At 55.4% G+C, this 20,599-nt stretch overlaps 1 protein-coding gene across 1 annotated transcript; it reads right to left on the reverse strand.

Annotated features, from left to right (window-relative positions):
• Positions 1 to 391: 391 nt before the first annotated feature.
• Positions 392 to 12,892, reverse strand: IKBKE (inhibitor of nuclear factor kappa B kinase subunit epsilon). The gene is made up of 20 exons (XM_086627238.1): positions 12,806 to 12,892; positions 11,903 to 12,043; positions 11,407 to 11,536; positions 10,865 to 11,046; positions 10,387 to 10,547; positions 9,983 to 10,093; positions 9,492 to 9,671; positions 8,954 to 9,156; positions 8,479 to 8,543; positions 8,308 to 8,399; positions 7,555 to 7,656; positions 6,131 to 6,206; positions 5,918 to 6,030; positions 5,554 to 5,630; positions 5,254 to 5,293; positions 4,291 to 4,392; positions 2,190 to 2,286; positions 1,565 to 1,668; positions 1,184 to 1,255; positions 392 to 425 (listed from the first exon to the last, which is right to left on the reverse strand). Exons 1-20 carry the CDS (start codon positions 12,890 to 12,892, stop codon positions 392 to 394), a joined length of 2,169 nt encoding a protein of 722 aa, XP_086483364.1.
• Between the last annotated feature and the right edge of the window lie 7,707 nt (positions 12,893 to 20,599).

Raw genomic sequence — 20,599 nt, forward strand, 5'->3', positions numbered from 1 at the left:
CCCTGCTTCATGAAGCCTCAGGGAACAGAGGTACATTAAAAGTAGGAGTAAACCCTAAACAAGTCAAAATATAATTTATCTGTCTAGCTTCTTGCTCTTCATCAGCTGACATGGTGATACAGAGAAGCTAGAAAAGCAAGAAGTCCTTCAAGCACTTTTCAAAAGGAAAAAAAACCCAACAGTTTTCTGGTCAAACTTTCAAAGGCTCGAGGCTTGCAAACCACTCAAAGCTAATGCTGGTGAATGGTGCAAAAGTGCCAGAGTGGAGAGGCAGGACACAGAATGCTCCTCAAAGACGACCATCAAACATCTCCGTCACTCTGGACCCGAAGTGCTGTAAGTGTTCCCTGCTGTGGCATTTGCTTCAGCAGCTGCAAATTCACCACGTCTCTCAAATACCGGGAGTGGGGGCAGCCCCACTCAACCTGCAGGAACAGAACCAAAGGCTTTAGGCTAGAGAGGGGTCACCCGGGCTCATGCAGTCCCAAACTATGATTTGGGCTGGGCACCAATCTCTGGGCTTGTTGTGGTGTCTCTTGGGATAAGCTCTCCATGTCGAAAGCACAGCAGAGCTTTCCTTATCCCCTTATTCACAGTGGACGTGCTGCAACCACGCAGCTGGCCCTATAAAAACTGGACTGGGGTGAATCACCAATTTCTTTTCTTCTTTTAAAATCTGATCTGAAACTTTTTGAGATTTTGAAATGCATATTCATATTGTTGATGTGCATTAATATCCTCAAAAAAAGGTTGCAGAGGAAGAAACCCAGGGGGGTTTGTCAGCAGTGGGATGCTGGGTTTTGCACAGTTTCATCCAGAAATGGAAAGCATTCACTTCTCCCTGGCAGTCAGCACTGACACTGCTGAGCAGCACAGGAAAAAGGCTGGAAAGAGGGTGTAGACATGACATAGCATTTGCAGAAGATCATGCTTAAACTTCCAGGAAAGACAAACTCTCTTCTGCTGCCAGATCATGATGTAAACTTGGTGCCATTAAAACCCCGCTGTGAACCCCACCGTGAGTAGCTGTGGTTGTGCTTGGCACCAGGCATGGCTCCCCACGCCAGAGCCCGTTCACAGCCCCTCAGGGAGCCCACCCAGACCCACCGCCCCTTCCCAGGGCAGCGTGGCCACATCCCAGCGTTAGGGACAGGAATCACTGTCTCTGGGTGCTCTTACTCACCGCTGAATGATGCTGTTGTTGAGCTCGAGATTACAAGTTACTGACCTCATCTGCTCCAGGAGCTCCTGCATCCTGCCAGGGACACAACCAGCCCCTTACCCCCGTGCTGCTCAGCCTCCAGCGCCCCGTGGGAGCCCCTCCTGCGGAAGGGCTGGCTGAGCTGGCACAGACACCCCGTGGCTCACGGAGCAGGGATTGCACCCGGTGGGGCCACGGCGTGCGCAGCGGTGAAGGGCTTAACACAGACTGTCCTGGCCCCGCAGACACCGAGCCCTCGCCCCAACGCTCGCCCAGTTGCTCGTGCAGAGGATGGGCAGCAGGAGGCCCCGCTTCTCCCCAGGGAGCCGGGCTGTTGGCAAAACTCTCTTCCCAAAGACTCACCGAAAAGCCATCTCCTGGCGTGCTTGGCTCAGCTGGACGGCTGAAGGCACGGGAAGAACTGGGGCCAAACTCTGTTTCTCCATCTGGAGAAACCTGTCCAGAGCCTGCAGAGATGGAGAGACTTGGCAGCCACTGGCAGGCAGCCGGCTCGTGGCGGTGGTCCGACCCCGGTGCTGCACTGCCTGGGCCCTCCCTGCCGCCCTGCGCGCGGCGTGGGCAAAGCTGTTGGGAAATGACACCGACGGTGTCACACCCACCACATCCACCTCTTCAGGACAAACCAAAGGAGCAGGGCATCTACCAGGTGTCTGTGCTGCAGCTGCCAGAGCCCATCCTGAGAGCTGCAGATGAAGCTGTTGGGTACAGACTGCCCCGTGCCAGGCGCTCCTGGGGACCAGGAGTGCCACTGCCAAAGGTTTACCCGTTCCTCGCTCTGCACAGTGGGGGACAGCAGTGTCTCCAGCGTGGATCACCCACAAAGCACCCCACCAAGTTGTTTAAAAATACTCCGACGTTTCCCTGCCTGGCACACGCGCTCCCGCACACGGCGGTTGCTGGGAGAGGGGCGCAGCAGCATTGTCTGGAAGCAGGGAAAAGCTGTGCAGCAGCATCCACGGGCACCTACGCTCTGCAGGCAATCCTGGCACTCCATCGTCTCCACGCTGCAGGTGCTGATGCGGTTGCTGAGTCTCTTCAAATGCTTCTTTATCTCACAAACTTTCCTAGAAAGAAAAATGACGACGAAATTTCCAGGCAGTGTCCAGCAGCAGTGCGCATCGTTTTATTTGCCTTGTGTTTTAATTCCGTACTGCTTTCTGCAAACCTTTCTGGAACTGAGTTAAAATCCTAAAGGAAAGCAAATGAGTCACAACAGTGTTGTAATTACAGCGGCAGCTCTGCTAACAGCCATGGTAGGTGAGGTTATCCAAACAACACTAATAGCAAATTAATTAGGGAGAATGTTGCTTGTGTGAGAGACAGCTGAAGCCCATCACTTCTGCCGTAAGCGCTGCACTGGCTGCTCCTCTGTGCCTGTGGAGGACTGAGCAGCTACTCAAAAAGGCTACTTGGGTTTGTATTTTCTTTCAGATGCTCTCCTTTCTCGTTTGAAGCATCTGAAGGCCAGAGAAGTTCTCCCTGAGTACACCCTGGGGCCAGCCCCTCTGCAGGCAGCTCGATCGACACCAAAGCCCAAAACAGGTGGCATCAGGGTGGGCTCTGCCACGGGCACTGAGCCGTGCCGGGACAGTGTGACCGGTGTCCCTGTTCCAGCCTCGGGGGTTAATCCTCCCGTGATTTCGTAGGGGACCGATTGCCCTGTTCCTGCCCGGGTGAGGGGCACCGGGGTGGAGGTGCCCCGCAGGTGGCAAGGACGCCGTGAGTTGTATGGAAAACGGTTTGATTTGGCTTTTAAAAAAAAAAAAGAAAGAGTATTTAAGGTGAACGGTCCACCTCCAGTCCCCAGAAAAACAGCCGCCACACCGCAAACCCTGGCTGCTAGCAGGAAGAAACTCAAAACAGGACAATTAAAATTGAAGTAACAAGAAATTAAAAATATCCAGCTGTGACTCACTCATGCCTTCTCCCTAAGGATAGAAAAACAGATACAAAAATACTCCAGAAAAACATGAAGAAGCTTTTTTCTTTCCTGTGAGCACAGGTAAAAGCTCTGCCGGGCTCCTGCGCTGCACGGATCTGGGGGGGCTCTGCATCCAGGGAGGAATCTCACCCTGAGACAAAATTCCCACTGAAGCCAAGGGGAGATTTCACTGTCCTGCAATGGGACATGGTAGGAGGTGACTGTGGGCGACAGCTTCTGTCCCCAAAAGTGAAACCTGCCCGTGGGCGAGGGTTTGAAGCGCGGAAACCCCCGGCTGCAGAAGCCAAGGCTGGCAAGGGGACCAGGCAGGGACAAGGCAGGGCAGGATGGACAGTGCCTGCTGCCCCTGGGACATTCCTGAGCACCTGAGACAAACTTCTAGCCTAAAAATCCTCCCCCTAGTAAATCCTATGCAGGGCTACTCCATCCCAGAAATAGGGACCAGGTCAAAAGCCAGGTTTAATTCCAAGGCGTTCTAGAAAACCATTCTCCTTCCACCCACACTGGCAGCCCAGGGGAACGGATGCTTCTCTCTAAAAGCAACCTTGCAATAAAAATCCAATTTCTGCCACATGCCCTCCCCTAACTGCCTCCCCCTCGCCCCTGCTCTTTGCTGCTGTGATAGGCAGCGGATTGTGCTCAATCACTGCGAGGTAATTTGCTCGTTGCATTATTCCCCAAACACCATTTAAGAGAAAAATCATTCCTAATAAGTAGATCTCTTTGTCTCAATAGCAATTTTGTCCTGATAAAATAACATCTCCCCATCAGAGAGCAAGGAAACCAGCTGCTTGATGTCAAGCTGCAAGTTCAGAGTTTTTTTTAAAGAAAAAACCTTAAAACAGCAGGGCAGAAATACATGGCATGGGATGAGAACCATCACACAGCAGGATTTCCAGCAGTCACACTGAGCTGCTGCTTGAAGGTCTTATTACCCTTTTACGAGTCCCTCAGCAGCAGTTACCAACATCATCTCCATCCACATCCCAACACTCGATCAATAGTGGAGAGCACTCAGAAGCCTGGGTTGTTGGTGGGTTACTGGAAAGTCTCCTCTCCCATCCCTGTCAGGGTCCGAGAGCCGGAGCCCTGAAACCCCAGAAGCGGGCTGGGCAGGGGCTGGTACCTCATCCTGCTGCCGTGCAGGGCCAGGGCCTCCTGGTACTGCTGGACACAGCTGTCCTGGAAAATCAACAGAACCTTCCTGGCCAAATGCCCTAAATTCACCCTAAAAACAGAAAAAAAAAAAAAGAGAGAACACTGTTATTTCCTTAAATGTATGAAAATGAACATCACGGTTCACATGGCAAGAGACCTAAAGCTGCCTCCCGAATGGAAAAAGAAGAACTGGATGCTTAGTAATGAATTTTGCAGCAGTGTGACAGAGAAAACCAAAGGTCACTATGATGAAGAGGAGGAGGAGGTTTCAGGGATGCAGGCAGGGCTGCCCGGCTGGGCTGGCATCCCCCACCCCGGGCACTGCTGAAAACTCTTTGCCTTGGAGTTTAAGGCAAATGTCCAAGGTGAGACTGAAGACTAATGAAGATGAAGGAGCTGCCTGTTAAATGTTAAATTTCACCACCCCTGGTGTATCCTGAAGTGTGCATTTTATTTCTTGCCCGTGCGAAATTCCCCTGGTTTCAGTGGAAACTGAAAGGAGGGTTTTTAAAGGTACAAAAGCCATCAGACACTTGACTCCCACTGAAAGTTAAGCAGATATGAAAGCACAGACACTTCCTAAATCAGCATCTCGGTGAATAAACAGCCACAAACTGAGTAAGTGGGAGCCATGGCCCAAAAGTGCTTATTCCCCACAGTCCCACCCAGGGATTTGGTCCAACAGCAACTCCCGCTGCCCAGGTCTGCAGAGGATTTCTCCCATCTTCGTCTGCAATAGCTTGCAACTTGGAAAACTTTGCTGGGAAAGGTCCTGCATCCCATGAACTGTCACAGAAGCCACTTAGAGGTGCCCTCTCTCAACGTCAGTGACCCGGGAATGTTTTACATCCCCTTAGGATTCGATCGGAAACACCAAACACCTGCCTGGCCGCAGCACGGATCCTAGAAAGGGGAGGGGGATGGGACTTACTTATCCAGCTTGTGTATTTGCTCCTCGTTGTAGCCCAGCCCTGCGGAGGAAAGACACCGGTCACCTGCCAGAACGCACTCCACATGTTTTTGTGTTAATATCCCAGTAAACAGGCAATTTCACAGTGCACAGAGATCACTCAAGGGGCTTTTCAGGGCTGCAGCCCCTGGGACTGCTGCCATGGCATGGAAACACCTGCCGAACCCAGCAAACTGGAATAATTCATTTTTCCACCCGGCCAGAGCAGGGATGTTCCCGCTGCAGCCTCGTGCCCCCGGGGCCACCGTCCCTGTCACTCACGGAGAGATGTCCGGGCCTTCCTGAACTGCCTGTGGATCAGCTGCATCTTCTCCAGGCAGGACTCGATCTGCCGGATGCTGAAATCGGGACAGGGACAGAGGGGTGAGGCCCTGCCAGAGGATGGGTATGAGGTTGGGGTGAAATGGGCACTTTGGGGTGAAACCCAAAGATACTGCAACTCGGGGACACTGCTGCTACCCACGTCTGTGTATAGGGACATCGGGCAACATCATACACGTGTGCCCAGGGCTGTTCAATCTGTGGGAATGAGGGGCTGTGCGTGGCTGTTTGGAGCCCACAGGGATGTCGGCTCAACCCAGCTGAGGACAGCTTTTGGGATTTCGGTAAAGCTGGTGCTACCAACCTTTTGTCTTCGTGCACTTGTTGCCTTTGCTTCCCCAGTTCGGATAAAATGCCATCCAGCGCCCCTTGAAAGTCAAAGATGTTGTGGGAGCACTGGGAGAGCTCCTCGGCGACCTGTGGATGGGGAGGAGAGGTTGGGACCGGCTGCTCCGAATGCTGCCCTGTGCCTGCGGATGCTCCCTGGCTCTGCATGGAGCCGCCCACAGGGACTCACCCTTTGCAGCCTTGTCTTCACCATGGCCACATCCTTCAGAGCTGGCATCCCGCTGCCTCCAGAAACAGCCTCGTACCTGGAGAAAGTCAGAAAACTAATATTCCTTAAGCAGAACATAAGCCAGAGGCAGCCATCGCCTGGCAAGGAAAACTCATCCCGTGGTGGAGGCAGCGTCAGAGTCCGTGGGGCAGCTGGGCTGTGGATCGCTCCAGCAATAACTGTGTTCAGGGCACTGGATTGGAGTCACAAGATGCAAAGTGCTGATCCAGTACAAAATAAATAATCACCCAGTTGTGCCCAATTTGCTCCAAAATGGTTAGCTTCGCGTGGATTGGCTTTATGCCAGAGGAGATGTCGCCTGCCTCCCTGCAGCTGGCACGAGAGCATAAGGCTGAGCCATGCACGATGGCTGAGTCAGCAGAAATACGCTTGATCCAGAGCGTGTTGGAAGGGATGGATAAGGCAGCAGCATCCAGCTGTGGCATCAGTGCTCTTGGCACGACAGCCCCGCGCTAATCCCCCTGAAGCCAATGGGAGCCGCGTGTCTCTGTCTTTTTTAGATGAAATGGAAATTAAGAGACTTGCTAAAGTGAAAAGAATAAAAGAACAGCAACCCAGCAGCAAAGAATTCTCCACTACTGCGACAACAAAACAGAAAGGCAAAATAACCGCGGGCCACTTTTGATAAAATGGGTTCAGCTTTCCCCGGGGCGGGGAATGGCGCAGACTGCCCAGGGCTCCTCCGCAATTGAGCCTCTGGTGAATGCTCCAGTAGTGGAGCTTCTTCAAGGGGAATAAAGGACATCTCATCATGGACGGTGTGGTCAGGCGGGATGCCGGCTCAGTGGGGGTGCAGCATGGCGGGCTGCCGGCCATCCTCCCCGGCATCCCCGCTGCTCCCCGCGCTTGGCTCCCCAAGGCTGTTTGCAGAGAGCGGGGTTGGTGACACTGGCCAGACCCCGGAGGGGACCTGGCAGCTGATGCCATCCTGCCCATTGTTGTAACTCTGCTGGCAGCAACAGCTCTTTCCCCGTTTCCCAAGCGCTGGCAGCAGCAGCCCTGCCTTCTCCTCGCACTGACTCTGGCTCGTGGACTGTAACAGTCTGAAAACCCTGGAGCAGGAGCTGGCAAGCGAGGACTAACTCTGGGCTCCCGCAGAGCCAGGGACTGATCAGTAAAAACTGAAGGAAAGAGGGAGAAGCAGCCAGGGCAGCTCACTTCCTGCAGTCTCCAGATGCAGTGAAAAAGCCTCTTACCTCCCAGCTACCAGCTCATTCCTAGAATTTTATTTATTTATGATTATTAGGGCTTCTTTGAGAGTCTTATGTCCCATCTGCAGTAGCCCGAGGGCACCGCTGGTGCCTGCCCAGCCCAGCACCCACATCCCCAGGGCTGTAAATCTGCCCTGGAGCACCCACACTTACAACACGTGGGTCTTCACCTCGGTGAGCTGCAGGCAGGTGAGCACCGAAAGAGCCCCTCTCCTCTGCTCCAGAATCCTTGAGCACTCCGCTTTCAGGTTCCCACTGCCAGGAGAGAAAACACCCCATCCAACGCCAGCTCCCCAGCAGCCTGACCTCCATCCCAGGGCTGGCCATGGGTGGTGGGGGGGGTTAGGATGAAGCTGGTGGCTCCTCTCTGGCTGCTTCTGGGAAAATGGGGGGCTGGATGCACGAAAAACTGGGTGCAGGTCCTGGGCAGGGGGCATCCTGCCCACTGGGCACTGTCCTGCCACTGCACAAGAAGCTCCTGCCCCAAAGGAAATGGGTAGGACAGTGAAAATGCACAATGATAATATTAATAGTAATAATAACGATAATAATGATAATAATGATGATGCTGTTTTCCTCAGCATCTCCTAAACTGAAAAAAGTGACTCAAAAGTAACAAGCAGAGGCAGGAGCATCCTCACAACACTGAGTAGTGTTTTCCTATAGGTCCAGCCCCTCACAGCCTGGCGCACGTGTCCCCCATAGTGTCCCCTGTCCGGGGGGCCACGCTGGCCATTGTGCTGCGCTCCCTCCCAGTACCGTGTGAGGGTACGTGGGGGTCCTGCACTCTCCGGAGGCGGCTGGAACACCCCGAGCAGTTTAACTCTGAACACACAAAGCTCTCGGTGCTGGGGAGGGACGGGTCACCCCCACGCCGCCCATAACCGTGGTGGCCCTGGCACTCACATCACCCAGTGGAGACCTCTGGCCAGCAGCTCCTGGCAGCGCCGCAGGGCCTGGGCGATGCGCAGCGTCTGGTGCACGGCCCCCACCGCGCTCTGCAAAGCAACGGGCACTGGTGGCACCTGTGCCTCTGCCACCGGGGCTGCCCCGGGCCACCCAGACCCCCCCACCTACCTTGGCTGCACTGCAGTCGGCCACCACGTCCACCTTGGGGACAAACTTTGGGAACTCGAGTGCCGCTGGAGAGACAGACAGTGGTCACGGTGCTTTGGGGAGGGAGCCCCACGCTCGCGAGCCGCGGCTGCGGATCCACAGGGATGTCTCACACCCGCCGAAGCGAACCCCACAGCTGCTCAGGATTTCGGGCACAGGAGCAGCTGTGATGCTGGAGGCTTAGTGCAGCTCTCCAAGATATTTTGGAAATGCAGGCGAAAGCATGGACCGCCTGCAGAGCCCAGAGTGGTGAGCAGCTGTGGAGTAACAGCACATGGCAGGGAAATCTGCCCTGAAACCTCCTCATCCTGCTCCAGCACCGTAACCCCTCCACTCCTGCTGGGCATTGGAGTCTATTAGGATGAAATTCAAGCAACTCTCTCTTGCAGCACCCACCCTGCACGCCAGGATGCACCTCCAAGCCAACGGTACTCACGGTCTCTGTATCTGACTCCTACCACATCTTCTGGTTGCTCAGCAGTGCTCAGCAAGGTCAGAGGGCTGCGCTCTGTGGTTTTGCAGAAATTATGAGCTTGTAGATTAGGATCCAACTCATAGAGATGACCTTCAAAAAAATATTCTTGATGGTGAGGGACTATGTTTGTTTGTTTGAAGACAGCATCTAAAAACTTGGTGGTACTGAAACGAAAAAGAAACGAATGGATCTGGGATAAGCAACGAGGCGAGCGCTCAGATTTCCATCGCTTTAACAGCCTGCTGCCCTCTTGTGCCAAAATATCCTACAAGGTCAGCAGAGCCCCTCCGACAGCCTCCCTGGGGCTCTCCGTGTGCCGTGCCGCTGGTTAGTGCGCTCCCCAGCAAAAGCTGGTTTGAACCTGGTTTGGTTTGAACCTGGTTTAGCTGCAGTGCAGAGGGAACGGGCGCTCCCCACCAGGTTCATCCACTGAAACGAGGGGCTGAGGCTCTGAGCTCCGTTCCCAACTCCGCGTTCAACGCAGCCTTGGCATCCTTACGTGTTGTAGGAGTGGATGTAGACGCGATGGGAGGAAGCCTGCTGCAGGGAGAAGACGTCGACCACGATCCTGTGCAGAATGTCGTTGGTTTCTGCGAAAAACTGGTCGAAGCCCCAGCATTTCTCCTGGTCCACCTCCAGGATGTTAGCCAAGATGGGGATCAGCTGGTCCTTCAGGCCCCTGCAGCAGCAGCAGAAGAGACATTTGCCCAAACTGACACAACCCCGAGCCATGACTGCAGTGACCCGTGGGGCTGGGGAGAGACTCAGCCCCACTCCTGCGGCTCAGCTTTGGCACCGACCGCCCCATTTTGCACCCCCTTTTCCCGGCTGTAAAGCAACAACCTGGTCCGAGAGCTGTGACATCTGCAGATGACACCTCATCTGCCTCGTTAAAGCCCCCTGCCCCGTCCGAGGGAGGATGCCCTCTCCGGCTGTCGTGCCACGACGTGAGACCGGCCGCGGGAGCGGAGCCCGGGCAGGGACACTCACGCGGAGAGCCGGCATGTGACGGGCAGCTCGTAGCTCCACTCGATGCTCCCGTTCTCCTGCCTCTGGATCCCCGCGATGGCTCCGGGAGGCTTCTCCGTGGTGATTTTGTGCCTGTTGAGAGGAAATTGCTCGCAGGTGAGAGGAGCCAAGTGACCTGTGCTTGGGCACTGCGTCCCTCGGGATCAGCAAAGAGGGAAAGGGCAGAGCACGGGTGGGCTGGGAAAGACACGATCCGCAGGGAGAAAAAGAACGCACAGAGGGACAATAGTTCAAGAAACAGTCAAAATCTTCCAAGCAAACATTAACCCTGCCTCCTCTCGCAGCTGTTTAGCCCCAAAGTCTAGCCACGGCCCCACCTCCCCGCACAGCAGCACCCAGCCCTCCCCACTGGACGTGGTACCTACATGACCTCCTTGTTCCTGCGGGGTCCCCCGAAGGGGACGAAGGGGAGGGTGCCAGTGGCAGCATGGTAGAAGGTGACACCGATGCTCCAGAGGTCGACGGTGACGCCGTACGCCTTCTGCTGCGGCTTGCGCAGGACCGCTCGCTCGTACATGTCCGGGTGCTGCAGGGACGAAGCAGAGAGCAGCACTGCCAACGCGTCCAGCGGGTGGGCAGCGGGCATCGAGCCTCGGGTGCTGGGATTGAGAGCTGACTGCTCGCTTTGGCCTCTTCTACCACTCTTCTACCATGAAACGTCGCCTGTAACTCTACAACAAAAATACTGAGCCCTCCCTCTTCAAAACACGTGGCCCCTGTGACACGGGGCTCTCCAGGTCACTGCTGCTCTCTACAAGTTGCCCAGCCGTTGGATGGAGGGATGGGGACCGGCTTCCCCCAGGACTCCCAGAGGCCACCAGGCTGGTGACACACCATACTCACAAGATATTCCTCCGTCCCATAGACAGAGACAAACTTTTCATCATCATCCAGCTCTCGGGCAGCCCCAAAATCCGTCAGCTTATAGATGCTCTGCCCATCTTCCCCCATCAGCCGCATGATGTTGCCGGGTTTGATGTCTCTGTGGACGATGCCGTTCTCGCGGAGGTGGTTCATCCCCGACACTGGGCACAGGGGGGACAGTGTTCGTGGGGGCTGGAGCAGTTTGTGGGTGTAAATGTAGAAGCGTGAGGGGGGCAGGGGAAGGGGCAAGCCCCAGGGCTGGTTGTACATAAATGGAGAGGATGAGCAAGCACACAGCAGGGCACTGCCCTCGTGCTCCACCGTTGTGGGGCTCAGCCCATTCCCCCGGCTGCTCCCCAGAGCAGGTCTGCAAGGAGAAACCTCTGCAAGGAGAGTCTGTAGCCAGGGGCTGCTGCCCGCAGGGTCCCACCAGCACCACGAGCTCCCCAGCCCCTGGCCGTGCTGGTGGTAGCAGGCAGCTGCCTGTCCCGGGCTGAGGGCTCAGGGACCCCCACACTCACCCACGCACTGCAGCACGATGAGGAACTCGGACTCGGCCAAGCCGAAGGCGTTCGCCGGATCTTCCAGCACGTTCAGCAAGCTGCCACTCGAGCAGTACTCCATCACCAGCACCTTCTGCTTGCTGCTGCCCTGCGGCGGGGAGCAGCCGTGAGGGCTTGGCCAACCCCCCAGCCAGTGGCCTGTCCCCCCACCCAGGCAGGACTGGGTCCCCTCCCTTGGTCGCTGGGTTTCTGCTGCTTGGACAAAACAGGGTTGGAGAATGTCCCAGCTGTGCCACGTGCCTGGCCAAGGGACAACCGCAGGTCAGGTCCATGCTCCAGCCCAGTGCCCCAGTGCCCCCAGTGCTGGGGGTGGGCTGAGGCTTGATGCGGAGCTGGAGGGAGGTGGGAGGAGAAGGCAGCCCCGGACCACCGCTGCCTCCCGCAGCTCAGACCAGCTCCGCCGTGTCACTGGCCCGGTTGGCACAGCGGGTTCCTGAGCTGAGGTCCCACTTACCATCTCCTCCACAGCGAATAATTTGACAATGTTTTTGTGGTTCAACTTCCTCAGCATCTCGAACTCTCTCATCTGGACCTCCTGGGGCCGGAGGTAGCTGGCGTTATTAAAGACCTTCACAGCAACCAGCTCCCCTGATTTCTAGGACAAGAGCAAAAAGAGAAAAAGGAAACGGGAGGTGATGCCATCCACATCCTAAGCAGCTCTGTCAGCTCCGTTACTGCTCCCGCATCCCACTTGGGATGCAAACTACTCTGACAGCACAACGTGTTTCCTGAAGAGGCGTCCCGCAGCCTTTGTTTTCTGCGCTGCAAAAGCAAACTGCTGCTACTGACCTCCCTCTGCTTCCTGGCCCCGGAGCCCATGTGCTACACGGCAGCGCGTTTATTCAGCTTCATAAAAAGTTTATAGCTGGAGCTGAGGCTGGCAGCTCCTCCCTGCAACTGTCCTCTCCTGCCCTGCACCACGCAGAGACGGTTTGCTCAACAAACTTCAAAGGCCGGCGAGGCGGTGAGTCCCTGTTCCAACCCTGGCAAGTGTTTGCATGAAACATGCAAATCGCCAAGGACGGGGTTTTCAGAACCTCTGGGCATTCCCCTGAAAACTTCTTCCCCCCGCGCGATGCACGGGAATGCCGGCAGCGGGTGAGCAGGACCCGGCTGCGAGCGCCCCGAAAGCTGCCCTTGACCCACAGACCTGGCTGGTGCCCGGGGGGGAAGGAGCCGAACGAAAAATGAAAATAAAACCAAAAGCAGCCCTAACGCTGCCGGCAGGTGGGGAGCTCCCAGCAGGGCGAGCAGAGGGGAGCACGGGCATCCCCGTGCCGTGGGGCCGGAGGGCTGGGAGGGGGCACAGGGGCAATGTGGCTTTGGGGTGGCTGCCCCCCCCACTGTCCCCACTTACCTTGTTACGAGCTTTGTAGACGCAGGCTGTGGCACCCTGGCCCAGGAGGTCCTCGGTGCTCCAGAGGTAGTTTGGGGTGCTCTGCATCTCTGCCAGCCCCGCCACCGAATCCCGGCGTTGATCCGTCCTCGCCTGGCAATGCCCGGGGCAGAACGCTGGCCGCAGGTCATGCCCCTTGGCAGGCGACCACCAGCCTCCTACCTCGCCGACACCGACAGGGCAGCACCGTGTGAAGGGCTGCGCATGGACGGAGCCGTTAGCGCTGCCAAAAAACCACCCTGCTGCCAGGACCCGTCGGGGCTGGCAGCGAAACACTGACAGATGCAAAAAACTACGAGCAAACAAACACCGAGCTGCAAGGTGGCGAGAGGCACCTCCCCGTCCCAGAACAGAAACCGACGGGATTGCAAAACCCGCTCTGCAAGCATCAGCTGCGGCGGGAGGAGGAAATGCTTCAGCTTCCTGCTCGAAAAAAAAATTCCCAGAGTTGCAGCTGTCCCCGGGCACGCCGGGCTCCACAGCCAGCGGCCAGGGCTGGGACGGACTCTGGTAATGGCCAACGGTGCTGAGCACCGGCCACCTGCAGCCCTGCCTGGGCAGGGAGGTGGGAGGCAAAGTCAGATCAGGATCTGCATGCAGGGGATCCAGATCCTCATGTGCTCCAGCTGGGAGCTGCACGCACGGATCCCCATGGCCCCGACGCGGCCCCGGTGCCCGCGGCGCATGGGGTGAATAAGTGATTTTTGCACTGCAAAAACACACGTGCTGCAAAAAAGGGATTTGCAGTGCTCAGCCCTGGCTGCCCTGCACGGGACACAGCCTGGCACATCGGGATGCATTTGGGACAGGACACAGCCTTGCATGTCAGGATGCATTTGGGACGAGCTGCCGCCGCTGTCCTGCTTTACAGAGCCACTGGCTGCTCTGGCCGGGCGCTCACGAGCCGTGCCAAGGCCAGGGTGGTTTAGCTCAAGCCATCCATCTCCAAGAGCTGCTGTGCAGGAGTTTCAGGTCCTACATCCAGCTGCAGGGATGGCTGCTGCGGGATCCCGGCTCCCCAGCCCATGGGCAGCCCTGGAGCAGGTAAAACTGCTCATAATAAAGTGGAGAAAAGAAGGGAGGAAGCAGGTGCAAACAGAGCGAACAGCCCTGATCTTTCCTCCAGCCGCAAAACCATCCCCCATGTGTGAAGCAACGGATCCAGCCTGGCCCTGGCACCTGCAAACGCTTCCAGAGGGGAGATTTCAGGGATTCCTCGGCTCCAGCCACGGCTGCTCCCGAGCCGCCACCGCCAGCATCGCTCTCAGCGGAGTCACGCAGCGGCTCAGGTGGGTCAGGGACTGCTCATCTCAGCGAGAAAAAGCGAAGGTGGCTGTGTCAGGGCTGAGCATCGCTGTTCCCCACGCGAACACGGACACTGTCCATGCCACACCGTCAGCGGTGGCACCCACGATGCTCACAGAAGGGCCACGGCACAGCCCCGCCGGGAACCGAATCCAGAGCTACCGCAGTGCCTCCATGGGATGTCCCTGGAGGGGCATCAGAACCAGCCCCAAATCCCCAGCACCCAGCCCTGCCAGGGCCAGAGGAAACAGGGAGAGCAGGCAGGGGTTCACAGTGGGCAGGCAGCTGGAGGGTGGGGTGCAGGGTGGGATGTGGGATACAGAGTAGGATGTGGGATGCAGGGCAAGGTGGGATGCAGGGCAGCATGGGACGCAGGGTGGGATGCAGGATCCAGGGTGGGATGAGGGATGCAGAGTGGTATGTGGGACGCAGGGCAGGACACAGGATGCCAGGTGGGATGTGGGATGCGGAGTGACATGTGGGATGCAGGGTGGTATGTGGGGTGCAGGGCAGGACACAGGATGCCAGGTGGGATGTGGGGTGACATGTGGGATGCAGGATGGGATGCAGGGCATTCAGGGCTGCTCGCCCTTCCTGCTCGCTTTCTGGCTCAGAGACACCCATCCCTCACCCAGCCTCAGTGCCAGCAGCCGGGGTCTCACTGGCAGGAATTATTTCAGGTTGGCATGGACGTGTGTCTGAAGGCTTTGTCCTCACGAAATGAAACCTGCAAAGATATTTGAGTACATCAGTGTGTGGTGCATCCAAAAATCAGTATGACACATCATCTGTCTGCACACAAACTCTGTGCCTAACTAGTTTGCTAATTACTGCTGAGCTTCATTTCCCAGCCACGTGTGAGTCTGCTTGAGAAACCCACCAGAGAGCTGCTGAGCTCTGGGGCAGGGGCAGGCCCTTGCCCTGAGCTCGTTGAAGGGGCATCTCACAATGGCACAGGGTAGCCGAGTACATGGCAGTCTGCAGCTGCGGAAGCGGCGTGACATGAGTCTAACCAAGCGAAACTTTAAATCACTTTGATTAAAGTCATTTTGCTGCAGCTCAGCTAACAGGAAGAGAAAGGGACGGGGTGACTTCTTGAAGTAATTTCCAGCCTTATTTTCTACACAAGTGGTAGCTGTGTCCTTCAGCCTCTGCTTGTCCCCCTCCAAATGGGACCATCAATCTGTCCATGTAGCCTTGGCCGAGCTCACATGCTCTGGGTGCAGGCTCCGGGTGCAGCACGGGTACGCACTGGCTGGGCTGCAGTGTGGGACCCCTCATCAGACAAAAAGATGGTGGATTTAAGCTGGAGATGCTTAAGAAGCCCTTCCCCACACAGAAAAAAAATGAAATGCAGCCCATTTCTCATCTCAGGCCACCACTGAAATTGTAGATAAGAGCGTTTAACACAAGGAAGTTGGGGACAAGTGAAACCTCCGGAGGGAAATTCCAGCTGAGTTTCTTCTAGAGCTGCCCGAAGGGGAGGAGAGCTGCGGGTGCACCACGTGCTCACCCCCCGCACCGCCGGGCTCTGCAAATTCGGGTCCCACGCAGGAGCCCCGGGAGCAAGAGGAGCCCGTCCAGGGGCGGCGGGAGAGGAAAGGGGCCCGTCCCGCGGTTCAGCGCTCTACTGCGAAAAGAAAGTGAAACGAAGATTTTTAAGGGCAGAAAAGCCAGACTCGGGCGTTTTTCGTGACATCTGAGCTCTGCATGTTGCTTCGGTTCACAGGTGGGTGAGCAGATTTGGGCTCGTGAGGGGTAAAGACAGACAGGAAGGAAATAACTTCAATATTTTATAACACCCAAAAAAGATTATTTTCAGGTTGTTGCAAGTCTTTCCACGCAGCTCTCCATAGGTGTTGCCTTGATGTCAGGATGGTGCCAGCCCTGGAGCCCAGCGACTCCAGGACGTCCCAGTTACCCCAGCAGCTCTCCCAGCTGGTTGCACACTCAGGTCCAGCCTTGGTGGGGGATCCCAGTCCAACTCCAGGAATTCACTCACCAAGTTTTGCCCTGTAACAGAGCCTAGCTCCTTTCAGACCCCCTTATCCCTCCTTCTGCCAGCCTTTTACATTTTATAGCTTATTTCTTTTCCCTGGTTGCCCCAACAGCAGATTTTACCCTCCCCGTCTCAAGACTGACACCCAAATCCCACCCGACCAGCTCAGACTGTTCACATCCATGGTCAGAAACCAGTAAACCACACTGAGAGCCAAACACACAGCGAGACTCCGGGGCCGTGACGTGCCCACCGGGGACAAACCCTGCGCGTGATGTGAAGGTCTGTCTCTGCCAGGCTGGAAGAGCAAAACCACGGCCTTGAAACCGAGTTTATGATAAAAATAATTGTTCCAGCTGGTGGCAGCAAAGCCTAAAAAATAAAGGCTGAGCAGGGCACTCTGCCTGCAGTGGGCACCTCGTCCTTGGGGGGCTCGGGCGGAAAACTGGGGCACAGCCGGGGCAGGGGAAGCCAATGGTGTCCCTGTGCCAACCCGGCTCCTTGGCACACGCCGAGCGTGGGACACGTCGGTGAGGGATGGCAGTGCTGCCGTGCTCCGAGAGCCGCCGCAGGGACAGGGGACACCGGCTGCCAGGGGGTCCCGGGGGTCCCCGGGGGTGTGCACCCACCTGCCGGGTTACACACCTGCCCGCACACCCGGCTCCGTGCCAGCCCGCACACCCGGCTCAGCCTTCGCCCGCGGCGGCGGTTTGGAAGCAATGATGCCATCAGAGGGGTTTAAGGCATTAATACAGGGTCCTGCTCTGCGCTGCCGGACAGCAGCGATGAACAGAGAATAAAATATCGTGTTATCTGTGTCACCCTGTTAACTTTCTCACTCCTGTTTCACGCTTTAAAAAAAAAACACCATAACCAACCACCAACGTGCCAAGAAGCCACCTGCGTCCCCCAGAAATGGAAGACTAATTGAAGATTGGCTCAGACGGAAGGGAAGCAGGATTCACCCTGGCTGCTGGTTCATCGAGGACGGCTCCCGGCTCCCCTGGCCTCTTTGGCTGATGTCGGAGCAGGCAGAGCCCCGGCAGCGCCCGGGCCACCTTTGGGCCACCCAAGATGGGTGCTTGGCTGCACAAGCCACGGTCCAGTGTCCGGTGCAGCTCCAGTTTAACATGGACACCGGGCAGGACCCTCCCAGGCTACACAGACGGAGTTTGCCAAACCCTTGCCAGGACCAGGCACTGGGGCAGCCAAGGCACATCTGCAAAGGGCGACCACAAAAGCACCACGACAGCCTCGAACTGCAGCCCCCAGATAAAGGAAAATTACTTTATGTATTAGAGGCGCAGGTCTGTCCCACCTTGCTGCAAAGCAGACCTGCAGCTCTGCAGAATTTTATTTTTTTCCACAAAACAGAAAAAAAAATCTCTTCTGCAGCAGAGATTTGAGACGTGAGAGGCAGATATCACAGAGCAGCCTTGGCCGCTGCGGGGGCCCAGCCGGCTCCAAGGCATCACCGTGGGGGCTGCTGAGATCTGAGCTGCTAAACTAACCAGCAAAAGCATCCTGGCTCTCCAGCTCTTGATCCCCTGCAGCAGCTGGTTTTATAGGGGCCGTGGGCCACAGCCAGCACGGGGGGAGCGGCTGCCTGAGCCCCCTCCTCACCCTGGTCCCCAGGGAGCGCAGGGATGCTCCGTCCCTGCAGGAGCTCACCCCAGGGCCGGTGGGGCCGGCTGTCCCCAGCTGACTTCCAGCATAGCACGAAACGGCTCAGTTAAACATCAAACCTCACTGTAAATAATTAATTCCTTGAAACCTAAACAAAGAGAATCCAAAATGGCAGAACCCTGACACCGTTTCCCCACTGCCCTCTGAAAAAGGCAAACTGAAAAACTGAGATGGGGGAAAGTCAGTAGTAATAATAATAACGATCCAATCCATAATCTCAATCTTAAATCCTCTTTCCCAGAGACAGTTGGAGGCCCATCCTCTCCAGGAAAATGATGAAGATTAAGCATTTTTATAATCAGGTCATCGCAAGGGAAGTTTATGCTCTACCGAATCCCGTCGTTACTGGTAGGTGTGTGCGAGCCGTGGGTGGGGAGACGGGGGGCTGTGCCTGTTCCAAGCACCGCAGCTGAGCTGCTTATTCCTCAGATCCCCCTTTTGCCGTGCTCCTTCCCTGCTGCAATCAAGCCCCCCCCCCAACCTGTGAACGCCATCGTGTATTTCTGCATCCTGCAGGATCTTCCTCATCCACTTACCGGTGCCAGTCGCTATTCACATTCCCAAGGATTCCCCACAAAGGCCCAAAGTCGGTGTCATGGGCGAGGAAGGCACCCACTGCTCATCCTCTCTCTCGTGCAGACACATGCACTCGCTCACGCAGACACACTCGCTCCGTACAGCACGTACTGGTGTCCGTAGGTCAGTATTTCCACCATACCCAAAACATTTATTTCTCCAAAACTATTGCTAATGACAATGGATACACTTTGTTGCCCCAGTATGGATTTAACATTTCCAACACATATACTCCTAATACTGTACAATACTGTACCAAAAAGGAAAAAAAAAAAAAGGCTGTACCTCCATATTGTACAGAGTTGTATATACAAAGTACAATTTTACACAGTTTAATATATACACCATATATATATTGGTGTAGAAGACATGAAACAACGGAAACTGTTTTAGCAAGAACATTCCACCCCACCATTAAACAACTGCTGTTAATAAAAAACCCAAACCCAATGCACCCCACGAGCAGGGCTGAGGTTTCGGACCAAGAGAGCAAACAAAGATTCCCAGACTTTGTGCCCGAGCTTTCCTACGTCACAGCAGAACCGTGACATCACTGTGATCCCTAAAAACACGTCAGAGATGGTTTCAGTAACTGCCCTACTGTGGCTACATAGAGCTGGTCTGTTGAAGAACCTGCTGCTCAAGTATTGCTCCAGCAGTTTGGCACGCTCGCTGCCCACTCCCATCGGATTGGGTTATTGGAATTGCAGGACTCTGCCTGGAGAGAAAGGCTGGTGAAGTCCGCTTCAGAAGTAAGGTTACTACAGTGCCTTCAAAAGGAAGGGTCCATCTGCCACTTCAATTGCAAACTGCTAAATATTTACCCTGTATGAAGCTTGGAATATCAAGTATTAGTACAGTTGGGAGCTGCCCTCCCTCTCCACCTTCACCTCTTTTTGGCCCATCGTTGAAAACCAACGCTCTCTTGTCTCCAACTACGTCATAGGAAGCACGAAATTTAACAGGAAAAAAAAAAAAAATCTTACATTTTCCAGGCCTTGAATTGCTGTTTTGGCATCTCTAAATCCACCAAAATAGACTTTAGGAACTAAGCCTGGAAAACAATTCACCTGCCTTCTGGCAGGGCGGTCAGCGGAGGGGAGCGATGAAACCCGCCCGCAGCCGCCGTCGCTTGTGCGGGATGCAGCCGCCGGACCAGCCAGACCCCATCGGAGCCCGGGTGGGCACAAGGCAGTGGGTCAAGTATTTTTTGTTTTTTTTTTTTCAAGTACCAGGTTGTCGCATACACAGAGAGACAAGCAGAAAGCTGATCCGGAGAGAGGTTTATCTCTGAAAGCGATATGTAAGCTCAGACCCCAAAGTTCAGTCCAGAGCACCAGTAAGTGCTCAGTGTTTTCCCAGACCCAGAGGCTGGAAGCATCCTGCATGGAATGACGTTCACCCATGAGAACACTGCTCCCCCCGTGAAGGCCTCTAGTGCCACCGGTCCGCTAAAGAAACAGCTTTATATCCATAACTGCATTTGTGGGATGTTAGCCAAGGCCAGATAAGCCCACCAAAAGGCTTAAAAACCTCAAAATAAATAAATCCCCAGCTTGCTAAACTCCTTTTCTCTTCTGGCCAGGCTCATTAGCGATGGGAGTGCCCAAATGCTTCTGGTTTCCTTTCAGTTTTGTTTTTATAAAGCAGTTTTCCTAGCTGGTGGCTCAGAGGCCAGCGAGCTAATGGATTTATACTTCGGAGTGCATCCCTAAAGAGTCAGGGACCCCTGGCCTGGCCCACCACGCCGGCACCGCACACTTGAACTCGGAGCCATGGGGCAGAGCCCGCTCCTGTGCTTAGCCCGCGCTCACAGCTGTGCTGGCCAGGGGCCAGGGCTCCACATCTTACCCACTCGATCAGACAAATTGTCTCCATGGGTACTTTTTCCATCATTCCCATTGTCTTTACTTGCAAACTACACCCCGCTGAGAGCACGGTCTCCTGTAAGTGTTCCCTCAATACGTATTCCATCAGGCGACGGAGCGTTCCAGTCCATCAGGTACATGTATGTAAAGGATCTGAAGTGCTAACTAGACACGTTTATTTCTACTGAAGAACACATCTCAAACGCTTAACAAATCCCCAAACCTATACAATGTTCAACTGAATTTGAGGTTTTGACACAGAAGAAGATAAATAAGGCAGCAAACTCCATCTGCAACAACCTCTTTTGTCTGTATATTGCC

Source organism: Tauraco erythrolophus, chromosome 27 (assembly GCF_009769465.1).
Source record: "Tauraco erythrolophus isolate bTauEry1 chromosome 27, bTauEry1.pri, whole genome shotgun sequence".
NCBI lineage: Eukaryota > Metazoa > Chordata > Aves > Musophagiformes > Musophagidae > Tauraco > Tauraco erythrolophus.

Bases quoted from the DNA above. Each gene is read 5' to 3' on its own strand.
- IKBKE (XM_086627238.1), bottom strand. From the start codon at position 12,892: ATGCAGAGCACCCCAAACTACCTCTGGAGCACCGAGGACCTCCTGGGC. The intron at 10,548-10,864 runs GTGAGTATGGTG...TCGTCCCTGCAG, and splicing joins ATGGGACGGAGGAATATCTT to CACCCGGACATGTACGAGCG. The intron at 6,031-6,130 runs GTGAGTCCCTGT...CCCCATCCACAG, and splicing joins TGAAGACAAGGCTGCAAAGG to GTCGCCGAGGAGCTCTCCCA.